Genomic DNA, 16,764 nt, shown 5'->3' on the forward strand with positions numbered 1-16,764 from the left:
GTCTCTTAGAATTTTAGACGGGCTGTGCCCACATCTTCATCCTTTTTCAGTTCCTCGTCTCCTGTATGCGAGTTCAGTGGTATTGCTCTCAGTATCCTGGGGGCCAGAGCTGAAGGGGGGGGTGGGGGCTGGGACACCCCTTTCCCCGTTGCAGCTTTCCAGATAAATCAGTTCCTAGATGAATCATAAAATTGATGGAGAAGTGACTAGCACTGTGGAAGGGGAAGCTACAATGAAGTCGCAGTAACTATTTGTCATGGTTTGGGCCAGACAGGCCACGGAGACTGGCCCAACGCCTAAAAAATGAAAAATGTAGGAATAAAGTAGCAGCAGTCAGCTTAAATTTTGCTTTGACTTTTTTCTTACCCTAAGTCTGTTAAGGAGGGTGAGGGAAAAAACATATATATGGAAACTGCATAAACTGCAACAGCGGATGGCAGTTGTATTTAAAAACATCTTACAGCAAAAGCAATGTCCTTAACGGCTTCTCAGTGCCTGAAGAAAAAAAAATTTGCGACCCCAAACTTTTAAGCAGATTGCTCATTTGCTAAAGCTCTAGCTTTTGTTTCCTTCAGGAAACACTGGAATTACCTGGGCTCCCTGTGTGCGAAGGTTACACCCACCCCCTGCCGTGGCTAAGCTGCAATGCCATAAAACTTTCAACTCTATCATTTCAGCCAATTGTTTTCCAAGGGAGCTGTACAAAATGTTTGTGTAGGCAGGGTGGGTTTTATTTTTTTTTTTTTTTTTTACCCCGCAGAACTTCCTGCTCCCTGGAATTCCTCTACTTCTGTAACAAGGGGTTTTGAGAGTCTAATTATCCATCACGGAAACTTCAGTTTATACCTCCGTAGCCATGACTTGACACTGGTGGCAGCTACATAAAGCTCTGCTCAGAGTTTCCCGTCACAACCACGATACCTACAGGTAAGCCAGGGTGTTAAGCTACTTCAGGAACTGCTGAGGGGGACAAAGTCAACTACTTCAAAATGGTTTTCTAATATGAAGACAGCAAAAATCTCTTAGATACCCTCTTGAAAAAACTCTTGCATACATCCTGAAGCTGCTCGACCATCCTGGTTTCCAAGCTCTCACCTCTGGCTTGGTGAAATTCCAGCATTAGATAGGAGAGGGCAGAAAGAGCATCAAGCCCCCCAAAAAGCAAAACAGCTGGGCGTGGGAGCAAGATGGGATCCTTGTTGGGGCTGCCTTGAATCTAATAGCCCAGAAATTAAAGTATCTACCCAGGAGTTTTGTTTTCAAGGCTTTACAACTTTGAATTCAAAGACGGGTCTCAAACACTAACATGCAGTTATGAACTTTCAGAGTTGCAGAATGGATGTCCGCTTGTCTGGTTTGTACCTTCCCTACTGTTTATTTCACTGCACAGTTATTCTACGGTCAGAAATCTTCCAACAGAAGGAACTCTGAAGGACCTGTGTCAGAACAGCCAATCACTCTGATCACCTGAATGCTCGTTTAGAGGATGCTGGAGACTGGAATCAGAGCCCTGCTTTAAAAAAACCCAGAAGTAGTGCAGATATGGGAACAGTGCCCCTTCACCTACCCCTCCTCTACCTGCCTGGCAAACGTGGAGTGGGGATCTTTGCTTGATCCAGTTTTTCCATCGGATTTCTCTTAATATCAGGGGAAGTTTAAAGAGAAAGATTGCCAACCATAAGCAGGCATGTTCCTCTGGGACAGAAGTCGGGCCAGAAGTCAGGCCAGAACTAATTTCCAAGGGAGAGCACAATTCTCCGCCTGTTCTCTTCTGTAACACTCCAAGGCTCCCCACGTCCCTCTGGGAATGCTCTCCACAGTCAGCCTTTTTTCTCAAACTCTGGGCAAAAGATACTCACCCTTACTTTTAGAAACAGCGAGTGGCAGGTCTGGCTTTGGGATGTGACTGAATCAAAGAGCAGGTGTTCCAAGCATAGGTCCAGGTATTCCAACTTGGACAACGGATAACCTCACCAAGAGCTCTGGTCAGTAAGCTGCTAGAAGATGCACACAGTGACAGTATGATTAGAGCGTACCTCAATTATTGAACAAGACAACGGTGAAAATAGTCTGTTGGAACCCCCACTAACAGAAAAAGCAAGTTTCCAGAAAACCGTTCTATGAAAAGCCAGATAGCATCGGACTAGAGAAAAAAATGTATACCTTGTTTTTTTAATATTTAAATTAAAATTTTAATTTTACTTCTCAAATTTTAATCATGTGGTATTTTTAACCATGTACCATTTTAATCATGTGGGAAAGGTATTGGAACAGCTCACTTTGGGGTGTGGAAAATTCACCAATTCACTTACAATTTTTAGAAATAAGGTGTTGGGTTTTTTTTTTTTTTATATAGGTGACAGTATGGTCTAAGATAAGATATAATTGAGGAAGATTCTGTATGTTACCATATTGGACTACATCTCAATCGTTTTCACTGCCTTACATTTTTTACATTTGTGCAAGCTGTAAACTATGACTGAAAGCAAATCTGATGCAAAATCAAACTTACCAACTTACCCCTCATTTTTTTTTTTTCAACTTTTGAAAAATGGAAATTACACCATTCAAACAGATTATTAGCTGTTTAGTAGGTCGTCCAGTCTACCAACATTATGGTTTGGAAATTTGATTCACATTACTATTGGGCTGAATGGCCATCCATGAAGGAATAGGTAGCAATTACTCTTATGGAGAGTTACACCGAAGAAGATAAAATGAATACTTACTAAGAAAAAAAATTAAGTGCTGATTATAAAGACCGGTGACAAAGGAAGAAGAAAACAACTACTCAAGGACTAGTAGACATCTTTCCCCAGAAGAGTAATCTGCATGATTTGTAAACCTGGAAGTTATTTCACCTCTTGCATGAGATTGTGAGAAGGGATTTTATTTATTATTTTTTTTAATTAACTATCTATATGTTATTCTCATTTCCTTTTGTATTTATCTGTTGGTGCATGGATCCTTGATACCTTTGTTCCGTTAGAGCTTGTCTGATTGCTCCATTACAAAAGTCTATGCTCCAGAAGGAAACCAGCCCTTAGGCAACAATGCAATTTTCACAGGAAAGTTCAGGTCAGTTCTTTAATGGGTCAGAGACCTTACACACCCTCTGGGGATGGAAAAAAGCACTTCCACAGACATAAGATACATAATTTCAACTTGGTGTTTTTAATATCAGTTAGAAATGGTTCTTAATAACAGACATATTTACTTAATGATTCACTTTGCCTTGATTACATAGTAACAAGAGCTGTGACGATTTCATCCTGCATTACTGTATATGGTCTTCTTAAAATGGATTATTATTTCTGCATAAGAGAATTAACTGTAGGGACACATTTCTAGACCATCTCCACAGCCTTCTTGCTTTAGCTGAACAGCAAGTCCCATGTTATGAAAAAGACGCAGATTTCTGATGCTGAAAGACATCGTGGTTGTGCCTCTTCACTTCTTCTAGCTGGATCATTGGGAATTTTACTTGTTTTTCAAACCATTTGGCTACAGTGAGAAGCTGCTTCTCCTGGAATGAACGTCCAATGAACTGAAGCCCAATGGGCAAGCCCCTCTCTGAAAGAGCTGTGGGAACATTTATGGCTGGCAGTCCTGAAAGAAAAAAAAGATAAGATACACATGCAAACACTTACTAATAAACAAATCCACTTGGAGTATTTTTTGTAACAATTCTACTCTTAGAATTGTTTTTATGTAGTAGAAAAAGAGTAGTTAAAAATAATTTCAGTCAGTGAACTAAGGATACTGCCAAGTGATCACAAGAAATGAATCAGAGTGATTTAAGGAGTCAGCATCCTCTGAAAAGACACTCAACTCTCCTAAGAAAGAGATTTTGGTCTCTGGAACTTGAAGGGATTCATCATAGCAGCCCTTATCCAGCTCCCAGGTGCCTCATTTTAAAATCTTGTCTTACATTTCATAGCGTTTCATAAATAAGCTATCCTTATACCAGGTTATTGCTGTTAAGATTACAACACAGAGGGGAAATATCCTGACTCTGAAGAAAAGGTTAAATAGCTGAAGCGAATGGATATTAAAAATGACTAGGCAGGGGAAAACGTAGTTGAATTCCTGTCCCTACTCACCAGCCATGTTTGCAGCCTGTGTTAGGATGTCATCTTGCGCGCTGCGGGTTCTGTTGTCTTCTTTGATGAATTCCCTATATGGTACTGCGTCACTCAGAGTGGTAGGAGTGAGTAAAATATCAACACCGCCCCCGAAAACCTTCAAAAAGTCATTCGCAATGAGACGTCTGACTCTCTGTGCCTTGATAAAGTAATTCTCATAGTTCCTAGAAAGAAATACGGACATGAGGGCCTGAAACTAACTCAAAAAATACAGAACTTAATTTCTTAGTTACTGTAAAAAAGACAAGGCCAGTATTCCTTCCAGTCAAAAGACTAACACTGGTACTTGAGTTTTTGATATGCCAGAGGCTTAGTCATCAAACATGGTGTTTTATGCTCTCATAGCAACGAAGCTGTTAGAGAAGGAAGAGAGGAGGGCATACTGCTGAAGAAAGGTGAAGGGAAAACAAAACCCTAGTTTACAATAACTAACTAAAAATGAAAACAATGCTTTTATGACCTTTCTGAAACTAAACCGTGGATTGAATTTCACTGCAGGGCAGCACAGCAAAGCCTAGGAACAATACGGAACTAAGCAGGCTTGGAAAATAGGCATTAATCATTTAGGATTCAATCCAGCAAGATACTTAAAGCATGTGAAAAAGCCCCATCATCTACGGAGGTCTCCATGTGGTCTATGATCTCTAAACTGTCTCTACGCAATTCTGAAGCAGAAACAAATTAGTCAGTTTTATGTCTACTGTTCCTTTTAACTTCATAATGCAGAACTGGTAAACATGGAATCCTTAAATTCAGAGAAGTTCAGTTTCAAAAGCAATTGCCACCTAAAACCACGGCTATTCTAAAGAAAAAAAAAAAAAGAAAAGAGGGAGAAGTATTAAAAACTGCTATATGCCAGAGTTTTTTTAGATAACACAACTGAAACTGCCCATAAGCCACTTTGTAAGAGTAATCTAAGGATTTATGTTTCTGAAAAACAGCAATTAAAATCATTATAATCAATAATAGACATGAGATTCAAGGTAAGAAGTTGTGTCATGGGAATTAGCCTTTTTTCTACAATCATTTCTGAAATCATCCTAGCTGTTAACTTCAGAAAAACAGTAAAAGGAACAAAATGGACCTCAAACAATATTTTAAACTGGAAAGACTATTTTGGGCTTAAATGAAAAAATACTGTTAAATCAAACACATGCTCTCTGTTAATTCTGATACAATGTTGACAAGCTTCCATTGCTTCCTCAACAACCACCTAGTTATTTTACAAATTTCAAAAAAAAAAAAAAAAGTGCAAAATGCAGTATTTGCAAGAGAGACAGGTGTTTTTTCTCCACTATTTATTCTAAGAATGCTTTCTGAACCCTGGGTTCTGTTCTTCAAAAGTAATTTACTGTGGACAGGAACAGGACTCTCCTGTTCAATCTTGATGGAAGCCAATTGTATATTTCTTCACAGAAGAGTGAACTACCTGAATTTTAAAGCAGCCTTAGGAAATCTGATCGGGACAGTTGTAACCAGAAGGAGCACACTTGGCAGGAATATCGGCATTCCATAAAAGATGATTGTTACATACTGACTGACAACATTCCTGTCTCTGAGAGCAACTAGAAGCCACATGCGATAAATACTCTTGCTGACAGAGCTCTTTCTGTAGCGTACTTGCTTTGAGACTGATTACACGACTAACATTTCTGTTAGTATCTGAACAACTTAAGACATAGAAAAACAGCAGTTTCACTAACATAAATTAGGAATGTTGGATAAGGAGTGAAAACTAGGAAAAAAAAAAAAGTCAAACTGATCCATGCACCAGCTTCTCTACGTGAGCTGGATAAAATCCTGTCTCCTGTAAAGACATCAGCTCAGGATCTTTGCCACAGCACCTTCCTTTCCCTGTATACTGAGGCAAAGAACTGTGGTTAATTTAATTGCCGTATCTTCTGGCTTTCTCTGGAACAGCCTCAGTAGAATGTACCAGCAGTTTTTCTATGCAGTTTTAACGAGATTAGCAGCTACAGAACTTTTAACACTATGACAGTAATGGCTTTAGTATGATTTCAATGGAATACCATAGGATAGATTTTTGCTTAATTTAACTAATAGGTGCCAACAATACTGTGGTAGGGGAAAAAAAAAAGCTCACTGGTAAGACTAAGGGAAAACATTATTTTTCACTATTAACAGTTGACTAGGTATTATATAGCTAAAGCAACAATAGTAATACAGGTAGCTACTAATATAAGGACAATTTTTTTTTCATGTCATCATGAACGATTCATCACCATTTGCTTAAAATATCGTTAATTTAGCAAATTTGAGTTTCAAGATGTTCTGCTTACTGTTTCAATAAGAAATAGTTTCCTGACAGAATTCTTCCTCTTACAACATCATTAAAGCCTTCTCTTCGTGTTGCAGCATACATACTTTCTGTGGACTTGTTCATGTCAGAACGGTGTCCTGAAAACAAAAAACAATTTGGAAATTAATACTTTTTGTAATCCTTAAGATTTGACAACATTAGGTAACGTTATACATAGTAATAAATAGACCACTGTTTGCTGCAGTCTGACATGCTCCTATTCTGGAAAAAAAACAAAACACATTCCTGTTTTATTACAGAAATATTGAACAGATTTTAAGACCAGACACTTTTGTGTCTAGAAATGAAATACATTACAATATCTATTTATTTACTCTTTTTTATTTGGACAGGTTTTTCACTCTATTCCATCTTGGAGAAATAACACCAAACATTCAACCATGATAAGCACCTCTACTAAAACTAATAATTTTTAATGGCATCCAGCAATGTTTCTATTGTCTGAGAAAAAAATAGTTTTTTCAAAGGCCTTACCATATTCCAGTCCATCAAACCTGGCCATATTTGATGCCACTTCTGCTGTGCACAGCACATGATAGCAGACAATTGAGTAACGAGTGTGTGGTAGACTCACTTCAATTACTTTAGCACCCGCATTCTTAAAGAGGTCGGCAGCCTTTGACCAGAGAGCCAGAATTTCACTAGAAAGCCCTGGTGCATGATATTCCTTAGAGAAAAACAAGAAGGGGAGTGATTTTACATATTGGATTACTTCTAATGGCAACAAAAATGCAAATACTCCTTGCTAAAATACACTGAAACTATTACCTCACCACTATATGATTTAAAGTACTTATTAAAGCTTCTTGCATCTATTAAGTATTATACAATCCAGCGGTATTAAATTAACAGGATTCAGCCTTCTTAAGAATATTATGTTCATCTCAGTAGGATTAACCCACGTACCACAGACCGTGGAATTTCAACAGTTTCTTCTGAGGAAGAAACTGCCCAGTTGTCCACTTATTTGTCTATTCATGGAGACTACACTGCCCTTTTCTGCAATTCGTAGGTAGAAACTCTTCAGGTTTAAATCCTAAATACTAGGGCTACTGTGAACAGGAAAGATAAAAAGAAGTTACGGCCACAGTGTATCAGTAGCAACTGGCATGAAACAAACAAAACAAGCCACCGAAGAACTACAATCAAGGGGTTGGGAGAAGACTTAGAAAAGCTACGTTCCTGTTTAAAAGGTAAGTTAAAAATATTCCATTCAAATTCTCTATTTTTGAAGATACTTGCGTTAGTTCTAACCCACAATACCAGGGTCATAATACTGTCTTGATTTCTGAGTAGCTGTGACCCATGTTTAGTATATGAGTGTATGTGTTTAGGAGAATCTGTAGTAGTAGAAAGCAACTGTCCAAAGGATATGGATAATGAACCAATACCACTATTTTAGATTTATCAAAATCTAACCAGTATGCAGCTACTCTGTTTTCTAGGCATACATTTTTTGCATTTCACAGATCCTGAATAATTAATTGGTCAGTGGACATCTCTGTTTACCAAATTAAATCTTTTGGTATACCTATTCTAGCACAGGGTTAAATACGGAGAATCAAACTAATAAATGTTATTCACATTGTCTCTTTGAAGGCAGAGCCTTTACTAAATTACAATAGGCAATTAAAAATTGGCTGAAGTCCCACAGGTTGTGCCTAAATTACAAGTATGCTTATAGTTACAAACACAATTGAATTGCATGCATCAGAAGCCAGATTACAGTTGTCTTTCAATCCCTATTAGAGCTCTGCAAACCATAACTCCTTGTGCCACTCGATTGCCTTCAAAATTCTGCTTCGTATTAACACAGTGCCATTTAGACAAGTATCTCACAGCACCGCACAAACCAGTACTAACGTCACTGTACGAGAAGGCACTAAACGCAACTTTTTTGAGGTTGTACAGGTGACTGATGAAAGAGTCAGAGAGATCAGACTGATGAAGAAACAGAGAGAACCAAGAACTGAAGTGCCCCGTTTCCCTTGGAACTTCCCGAAAGTGTTTCCCACAACGATGACAGAATGTGCATATGCTCACTCCGAATCGCCTGCACAGACAACAGAGCACATACTGCTCTTTTCCACGAGCTGCTTGTACTGTCTTCTCTGTTTTAAATGGTGAGAAACTGAGAGGGGGTGGGCAAGACACAAATATTTTTTTGTTAGGTGTCCTACTTGCTGTTCCTGTCCACAATTGTTGACAGGATTTAAATGTTACCTTTGGAATTCCTATCGAGAGCTTGCTGACATCAGGCAAACTGGGTAGTTCAAATGGCTTAAAGTTGTCCTGAATTGTGGTAGAGTCTTTAGGATCATGTCCAGCAAGTGAACCTGAAATATGACACGACATATGAAGAACAGAAAAAAGCACACTGGGTAGCCAGAATTCAACCTGTTTTGAGACAATGTTGTAAGCAAAGACATGTTGTATACAAAGACATATGAAGTAGCAATACCTAACACAACTGCTGCGTCATCCACACATCTGGTTAGGATTCCAGGCACATCCATGGAATTCACTAGAGGAATGAGACCATGGCGAGAGATCAGTCCATATGTTGGCTTTAAACCTACTACACCACAGTGAGCAGCAGGGTTTCTGGTAGATCCTCCTGTGTCTGACCCTAAGGCTCTATGGTTTCAAAAGGATTATCATTAGTAAAATAATTCAGAACACTTCCAAATAATAAAAATGCCTTTAAGATGCATGGATTTAAAAACATGTGAATTCTTCCACATTAAAAGTCATAACCCCACAGCCTCAATTTTAGTGTGCTCCCTATGTGTGCTTTATCTTTCTTCTCTTATTTTTCTTAGGGCCTCTGAATTAGTCATCAGGAGAGCCCACTTCTTTCCACAAAGCAGAGGCAGACAGGCAGAATTTAGGCCATCTGTATGTGGCCCTAAAGATCTACTTCTGCCTTCTCTGTTGGTCTGTTCCAATTCTGTGGACTCCAAAAGATGTGTCTCATATGATTTAGCAGATACATTTCAGACACTGATATCTTATTTATTCAGTAGCCAATACACTCTGAATACAAATCAATAGCAACACAGTACACTTTATGCTCCTAACAATAGGCCATACTTTTCAAAGTCTAGGATGTTTTTCCTGTTTCCAAATTTACAAAGCATAGCATCAGAACTCCCAGTTTAGAGTAGCTTAGGTGTGTTTTTAGAACGTGGTATTTAATTTTTAAGTTGACTTTTTTTTTTTGGTTGTTGTTCTTTCACAGGTGAAAGTTTGTTCTATCTAAACTGAAATGTTTATAAAGAACTGTAATGGAATTGGAAATTCATATTGAAATGAAACTTGCTCTTCCCTTGTTTTGAATAATTTTAATTCAAGCATCGTTAAAAAAAAACCAAAAAAACAGCTTTCATCCAAATCTTTGCCAAAAATAAATCAAACTTCGGAAGGAAGTATAATTTTTATTGAAGCGGATATGTAACTCTTCCCATAGGAATCTGTTTCTGAGATGGCTCAACCAATTCAATTGACTTTGCTGAAGTGGAAGTTTTTCAAAGCTTTTGTGTTGATATAAAACATCTTCAATTTTGTAGCATTTCTGTACATCCAAATCTCAAATTGAAAAAGACAAAGACTGGCAGCATTCCTGATGCTTGAAAGAAACTAATAGAGTGGATATACAATAGGTTATAGGCAATGAAATAGTTGGATGAAAAATCTCCCTGATCAGACAAAGTGCTGAGCAGTACAAAACAGGAGTTCAGCACACAAAAGATGCCAGACCATATCAGGATCAGGCCAGTCTTGCTCAAGACAAGGACCAGCAGTCCTTGAGAACGGCTGCACTGAGTTCAGTTTCAACAGTATTAAAATATTGCGTAGACTACATCTTAGCAAAGGGCAATGAGATGAAGAGAAGGATCATTAAAAAAAAAAAAAGAATAAAATAAATTGAGTTTTGTATATAAAAACATTGTATTTGTTTTACAAAAAGCTGTAATCAACATTAGCAAAAAAGTCTGTGCGTAAACAAGGACACAGTAACTAAGGAGCATTCTTGAACGTCTTCCAGTTAAGAGCACAACTGAAACCATCTTCTATAAAATGTGCTCCACTATGTAGCTCTAAAAACCTACATAAAATGAAAGGTGTAAAGCTTTAAGGATCAGATTTTTTTTTAACAGTTGGGTGCGGAAGACACAGACAACTGATTTGCTAAATAGTGTGTTGTTATTCTGTGCAGGTAATAATAGTTGTAAAAAGAAAAAAATATTATTTTGGCTTGTTTAAATACCTTTAAAATAAAAAAAAAAAACCACCACAACACAGAAACCGAAAACTGTCTTCTAACTTTTTAAAACAGACAAGTTTGTAAGTATCTGTGTATCCTTTTGTTAAGTCAGGGATTTGAAAGCTTTCAGATTCCGAATCTCAAGTATTATTACATAACTCTGCTACAGAAACAAAGGAGGGGAGGAAAAATTCTTCCCATTTGCTGAATTACATTTAAAGCAGGTATTTGTGTAACACACTGAGGAAGAGGATGCATCACAAACTCCATGTTAATTTTAAGAGAGTACGTGGGAATAACAATAAAACTCTCATTCCTTTACTGCCATTATAATTTTATTTCACAAAGTGTAAAGTGGTCACATCAGTATGCTGAATAACACTCAAAATGAGCAAGCCTAAATGTGCCTACATAGATTGATTCTGGCTTCATGATATGCCACACAGAAACTAGGGATGCTGAAATAAGTTCTTGCATGCCAGTGCAAATATCCCTCACATTTCAAAATAGATAATAAGAAAACTATAAAATTAAAACCTTGCATCATATTTTGAGACATTTAATAAAAAACAATTTTAAAAAGCCTCTTACGCAAAACATGTGAAAGATGACACAGCAGCCGCACTGCCTCCTGAGCTCCCTCCTGCTATTACCCAGTTAGACTCTTCGTCCTCAGAATGCGATTTTGAGACAGATTTTTCCTTGTACTGTCTTGAATAACTCCAGGGATTTCTGACTGGTCCAAACACCCCATCCGTACTCCCAGATCTGAGATAAGTCAGATAGGACAAATACAGACAGAAGTGACAGACAACACACTGCATTCACCAAGTTTTTTTCTTTATCCAATTCTTCATGCTTCAACCTAGCAAATTCAATTTCAACACAAAAGGACTGGTGTACATAAACCCTTGTGGTATCAACTTCGACAATGTTACACAGAGCTGTAAAGTTTATAGATCTTCACCCCTTTCCGACACACAACCTGAACTCTCTTTCTAACTTCTGTTAATGCCACTGAAAAGAATGTAATCACAAAACCATAAAACTGATTTAAGCTACGTAACAGTAAAGCTGCAGGTCTGCTTCAAAACAAAGGTCTTCTGGTTTCCTAACCCTGCATTTGGAAAAGGCAAAAGAAGATGACCAGAATCTTGTGGAAAACCATGCTGCTAGAGAGAGAGGGGAAAAGCCCCGCACTTTTCTGTAAATAACATACTATTACTCACTCTGTAGCCCTCTCCTGAGGCCACAGTTAGCTGGTTCAGAGTGCCAGACTGGCTTCTCAGAAACTGGTTTTAGTCAGCTTGTGGTCACCTAAGTGAGAGCTGCCACCAGAAGCAAGGGCGGGAGTACTTTTCTCCTTCCTCACAACCTCTACCCCATGTTCCCCCTGACGCCACGGTGCCAGTGTTATCAGCCAAATCATCAGACAGAGCAGGCAGTTGACACAGCAGTTGAAAACTAACCTTATTGAGACATCATTACTTTTGAGCTGGATCAGCTCCCTGATCAAGCTCATGGTGCAGCCACGTTGCTGATAGCACAAGAGACCATGCAAACACACACCAGAGATGAGAGGCCAGCAGTGGGAGAAGCCTTTTTAGGAGTATCCTGTGCTTTAGTGAGCTTAGACCAGTTGTGATACTGCACAATCAGTTTTTTCCATGCTTTTTCCCTGCTCTTCCTCTAAAGAGTGTCTCTTCAACACAGAAATTACTTTATCCAATACAGCCAAAGTATCTCCACCCCATCCATGTGAATTCCCAATCAAACCTCTGTCTTCAGTTTATGTAAAATAAAAACAAAACCAAAACACAACACTTATCGTTTCTTATATGTAACTGAAGTCCCAGACATTCCTTTCCAGAACCCACCAGTTGTAGTGACAGAGACGCCCATCCATAATGGCCCAATGCTATTCCCTGCTATAGCTTGGCTGCCTTCACTGATTTGCTGGAGAATTAATTTGTGAGAGCATTTCCCAACATGCTCCTGACAAAAAATCATCAACACTAGCTTAGGCAATTTAAAGTGCTGCTCCAGATTAGCCTGTTTACAGCAAATCAGCCGGTACTCGTACAGATTACTCCAGTGGCTGAACGGCAGAGGCAGTGACTGCCATTGGGGGCATGACAATAATTAGCTAAGGGCAAAAACCACCAGTAAAGAGAGAGAAAAAGGCAGCAATTAACTGGTGTTTTAACCAATTCTACTAACACACTACTGGATCTGGAAGAAGTCAACTCACCCTTTGCCTTCTGCAAGGGCTATACCACCTCCTTCTCCTCAAACACAACTATAGTCAAACACTACGTTCATAAAACTCAGCATGTATATAATTTACACAACAGTATAAATCCTCAGTGACAAACTGATGCAGCTCTGTATACACTTCACAGGTAAGTATTCATTATTTTCTAACCTCACGGAAAGAGGAGTTAAGGATTACAGGTAGATCGGAACAGACGGTGTGTACTCTATTTAATGTGCAATCACACATTAAAAATAATAAACATCACTCACCCCATTGCAAATTCATCTAGGTTTGTTTTTCCTAAAAGCACAGCTCCCTGATCCAGTAACTTCTGAACTACTGTAGCATTGTAAGGAGAAATATAACCTGAAAACAATGAGAACAATTAAGATAGTGATTGGTGAGATACAGCTGTTGTCATTATTTGTGCGTAAGAATTGCCAGTTCACAGTGCCATATTTTTGCTTCAAGATAATATGAGGAATTTACAAAAATCTAGCAAAAGTAAACCAAATGCTGTTTTGTTTGCAATGTCTTTTTTTTTTTCCCTCCAAAACTTTCAACACAATAATTTCTAGAGTGTGGAGCTAAGACTTCACATAAACAAGTTACCACAAGGGTTGCAAATTACTGCATTCAGCCAATTTGCAGGAACTGTCTAAAATTAGAAGAAATGAGAAACAGCTCTTTACAGAGAAGCGCTAAGCTATCTTGAGTTATCTCCCATTGCCATGAGATATAGAAGCATATGGTTAACCACAAGCTGAAATACTACCTGGCTATCCTGTGATCAAACGTGTGCACCCTTGACCACTTAGACCTTACATAAACCAGGATGAGAACCATGACACTTACACGAGATCCCTAGATAGCAACCTTTCGTGAATATTGACAGAGGTTTCTCCACCCCCACCCTCAACAGGAATAACGAGGACAACGTCACTCCTAATACTCAGCCATGACATTCCAGTCAACCACAGTAGCTCTGAGAACATGCTTTAAGGAAAAGCATCTCAACTAATACAACACTTTTTTAAATGGCAAACTCATATTTTGTCTTCTTCTACTATTAAAAAACCCCATAATCAGATTAGCATTCTGCTAATTTAATTGAGCCATCTTCCACAAAACTTTTCAGGTTTTGTGCAGAATAAAAGAGATAAGGAAAGTTTTCTACTTTTTCTTTTACTATGAAAACATTCTAACACCTTGAAAATGTCCATGGCACGTTAATAGAAACAATGAGCTTAGGAAATTTAAAATATTAAAAAAGCCCTATAGAATGTGTCTGTATATCAGGAACATAGAGAAAATAAATGTCTAGTCTTCCTATGGCCATATGAAAAAATACTTAAGTCAACAATTATCAACAAAACAAAAAAAAAAAAAAAGACTGTCTTTGCATTTTGCTAGACATAACAGCAGCAAACAGCTCTCCTGTGGACCTAAAAGTACCACGAAGCAAAATGTGAACTACAGACCAATTCTATTTTAGCATATGGAGTATAATAAACATCGCATTGTTAAAAGCATGTAACTATATGAATAGAGGAGATAATGTGCTTACACAAGAAACAGATGCATCTGTAATGCCAGATGAGCTTGGCAGAAGAAATTAGATAAACATATTTTCTCAAATGAGTTCAGCTCATTTTTTGAAAATAGATTTCTGGAAGACTCCACTCCATAAACCTTCTAAAGAGAAGAGCAAGAGCTCTGAAATGAGATCTGATTTTACATTAAAAGCTCTACTGTACCTTTTAGCATGTTTGATGCACATGTTGTCTCAATGCCAGCTGTATTAAAGTTGTCTTTTACTGCAATAGGAATTCCATCTAAAACACCCAGTGGCTGACCTGCATTAGAAATTATTGCAAAGACAACAGAGATTAAAGCAAAGCGTGCTATACGTATAGTCTTCTTATCAATTACAATTTATTTTACCTGTCCCTTTGGGTGTTTTTTGGAAGCAAGGATGCTATCCACTTCGCATTTTAATGGTTGTCTATTACATTTTCAACAACAATCTTCCATTCTAACTCTAGTATTGAGCATTCTACCCAGCCCAGACCTGACCCCACAGATCTGCAAATGTGTCTAAGCCTGAAAGACAGGCAGCTGCTTTCATGTAGGTTAGTTATCCCAAAGGAGTGCTCACCTCTTCAAAAATGACTACGTAATGCTTATTTGAGCCATAGGTGCTGACTAAATCTACTCCATCCCTAGGCTGGGAGACATAAATTCTGCCTACGTGACATACACAGCAGCTATGATCTAAAAAAAATTACTGAAGCAGGGAAAATCTTCCCTAGATGATCAATTATCCACCATCTAGAAAAAAATTAAAATAAAATCACAACACCTATGTCAGGAAGAAAACACTCTGGCTGGCAATTTTCTTAAGCTGTCAGAGGACAGCAAGTGTCACCCAGGAAGGAAAACAAGTACCCTATTAGGTGAAAGTTTCCCTTTTCTGTCTTCTGGGAAACACAAAGAAAAAAGAATGCTCAGCCTCTAAATGCAGGTAACAGGGTTTAATGCTCTTCTGTTCACCAACAAATAACTGCAACTAATGAAGTTGCTCTACTTTCATTTGCTTTCTTAATTTAAAACCTGACAGGCTGAGCCAGATGTCTGTCCACCTCAGCCAACAGGCCTGCAAAAGACCACTGCATCCTCCTGATCGTGGTAACCATTGGCCACCAATTTAAAATAAACTGCTGAGGGAAGGAGGAGGCAACCTGTAGCAGTGCTGTTGAAGAATCACAGAGCCTGTTTAACCTGCAGTAACTCCCTGGTTTGGTCTAGATCTTTGACTTCTGAAGTGAATACACTGCCGAGTGCCAAGCATGTACCCACCAGCATGCACCCACTGATGTCTTGTCCACAACCCTCAGCCCCCAACAGTCTGCCGAATACACTTACGTTAAAAAGAAAATTTGCTTCATCTAACACAAAGAGCTCCTCCACAACAGTCCTTTTAAAGGACCTGACACCAAGTACGCGCGAACATACCTCTTTTGTACCTTTTCTCTGACTCTTCAGCCTGCTTCAGAGCTGCTTCCTCCGCTACAGTAATGTAAGCATTAAGAAACCTGGTGCTTTTGATGAGGGCAAGGCACCTCTGGCAGAGCTCCGTGGGGGTGACATGGCCTTCCTTCAACGCCGACGACACCTGAAAGCGCCAAACCAGCTGACACATCCCGCTGCGGGGCGTTCAGGGGCTACAGTGCTATCCCCGACGCCGTTTCGGGACGGGCTCCCCCCCGGTCCTTGCCGCGCCCGGTCCCCCGCCGCCCTCGGGATGGTGGACGCGAAGGGGACGCGGCGGTAGGCCCGCTCGCTCCGCCGGTCACCTTGCGAGCCCGCCCCCCTCCTCGTCGTGCCCTCCCGGCACCGCGGCGGTTCACAGGGAGGGCTGACACCGCTCACCTCTCGGAGGGAGGCGCGCAGCATGGCGAACCCCCACACCCCCCGCCGCCTCACGCCCGCCGGTCCGCCGCGACCCTTCTCCCGGGACGCCGGCTGGGCGCCGCCATCTTGCCGCAACACCCAGCGGCGCCATTGGCCGGGCCAGCAAGAAGGCGGCCCCCCATTGGCCGCGGGTGCCGCCGGGGCGAGGAGGAGGGTAGGGCAGGCCGGGCCGGGTCTCTGTGACTGAGGGCGGAGGGGAGCGGGAACTGCCGCGTCCCAGCCCGATTCCGCGCGGGTGCCCGCTGCGTGGCCCGGCCCGGCCCGGCTCGGCTCCCCCAGC

The 16,764-nt window shown here is 39.9% G+C and overlaps 1 protein-coding gene across 1 annotated transcript; it reads right to left on the bottom strand.

Moving 5' to 3' along the window:
- Window positions 1-3,151: 3,151 nt before the first annotated feature.
- On the bottom strand, window positions 3,152-16,637 carry QRSL1 (glutaminyl-tRNA amidotransferase subunit QRSL1). Its single transcript, XM_074581016.1, has 11 exons — window positions 16,443-16,637; window positions 16,026-16,185; window positions 14,768-14,866; window positions 13,280-13,376; window positions 11,345-11,521; window positions 8,948-9,123; window positions 8,710-8,822; window positions 6,961-7,153; window positions 6,446-6,563; window positions 4,104-4,309; window positions 3,152-3,609 (listed from the first exon to the last, which is right to left on the bottom strand). Exons 1-11 carry the CDS (start codon window positions 16,464-16,466, stop codon window positions 3,398-3,400), a joined length of 1,575 nt encoding a protein of 524 aa, XP_074437117.1. The 5' UTR covers window positions 16,467-16,637; the 3' UTR covers window positions 3,152-3,397.
- Window positions 16,638-16,764: the final 127 nt, after the last annotated feature.

Source organism: Larus michahellis, chromosome 3 (genome assembly GCF_964199755.1).
Source record: "Larus michahellis chromosome 3, bLarMic1.1, whole genome shotgun sequence".
NCBI lineage: Eukaryota > Metazoa > Chordata > Aves > Charadriiformes > Laridae > Larus > Larus michahellis.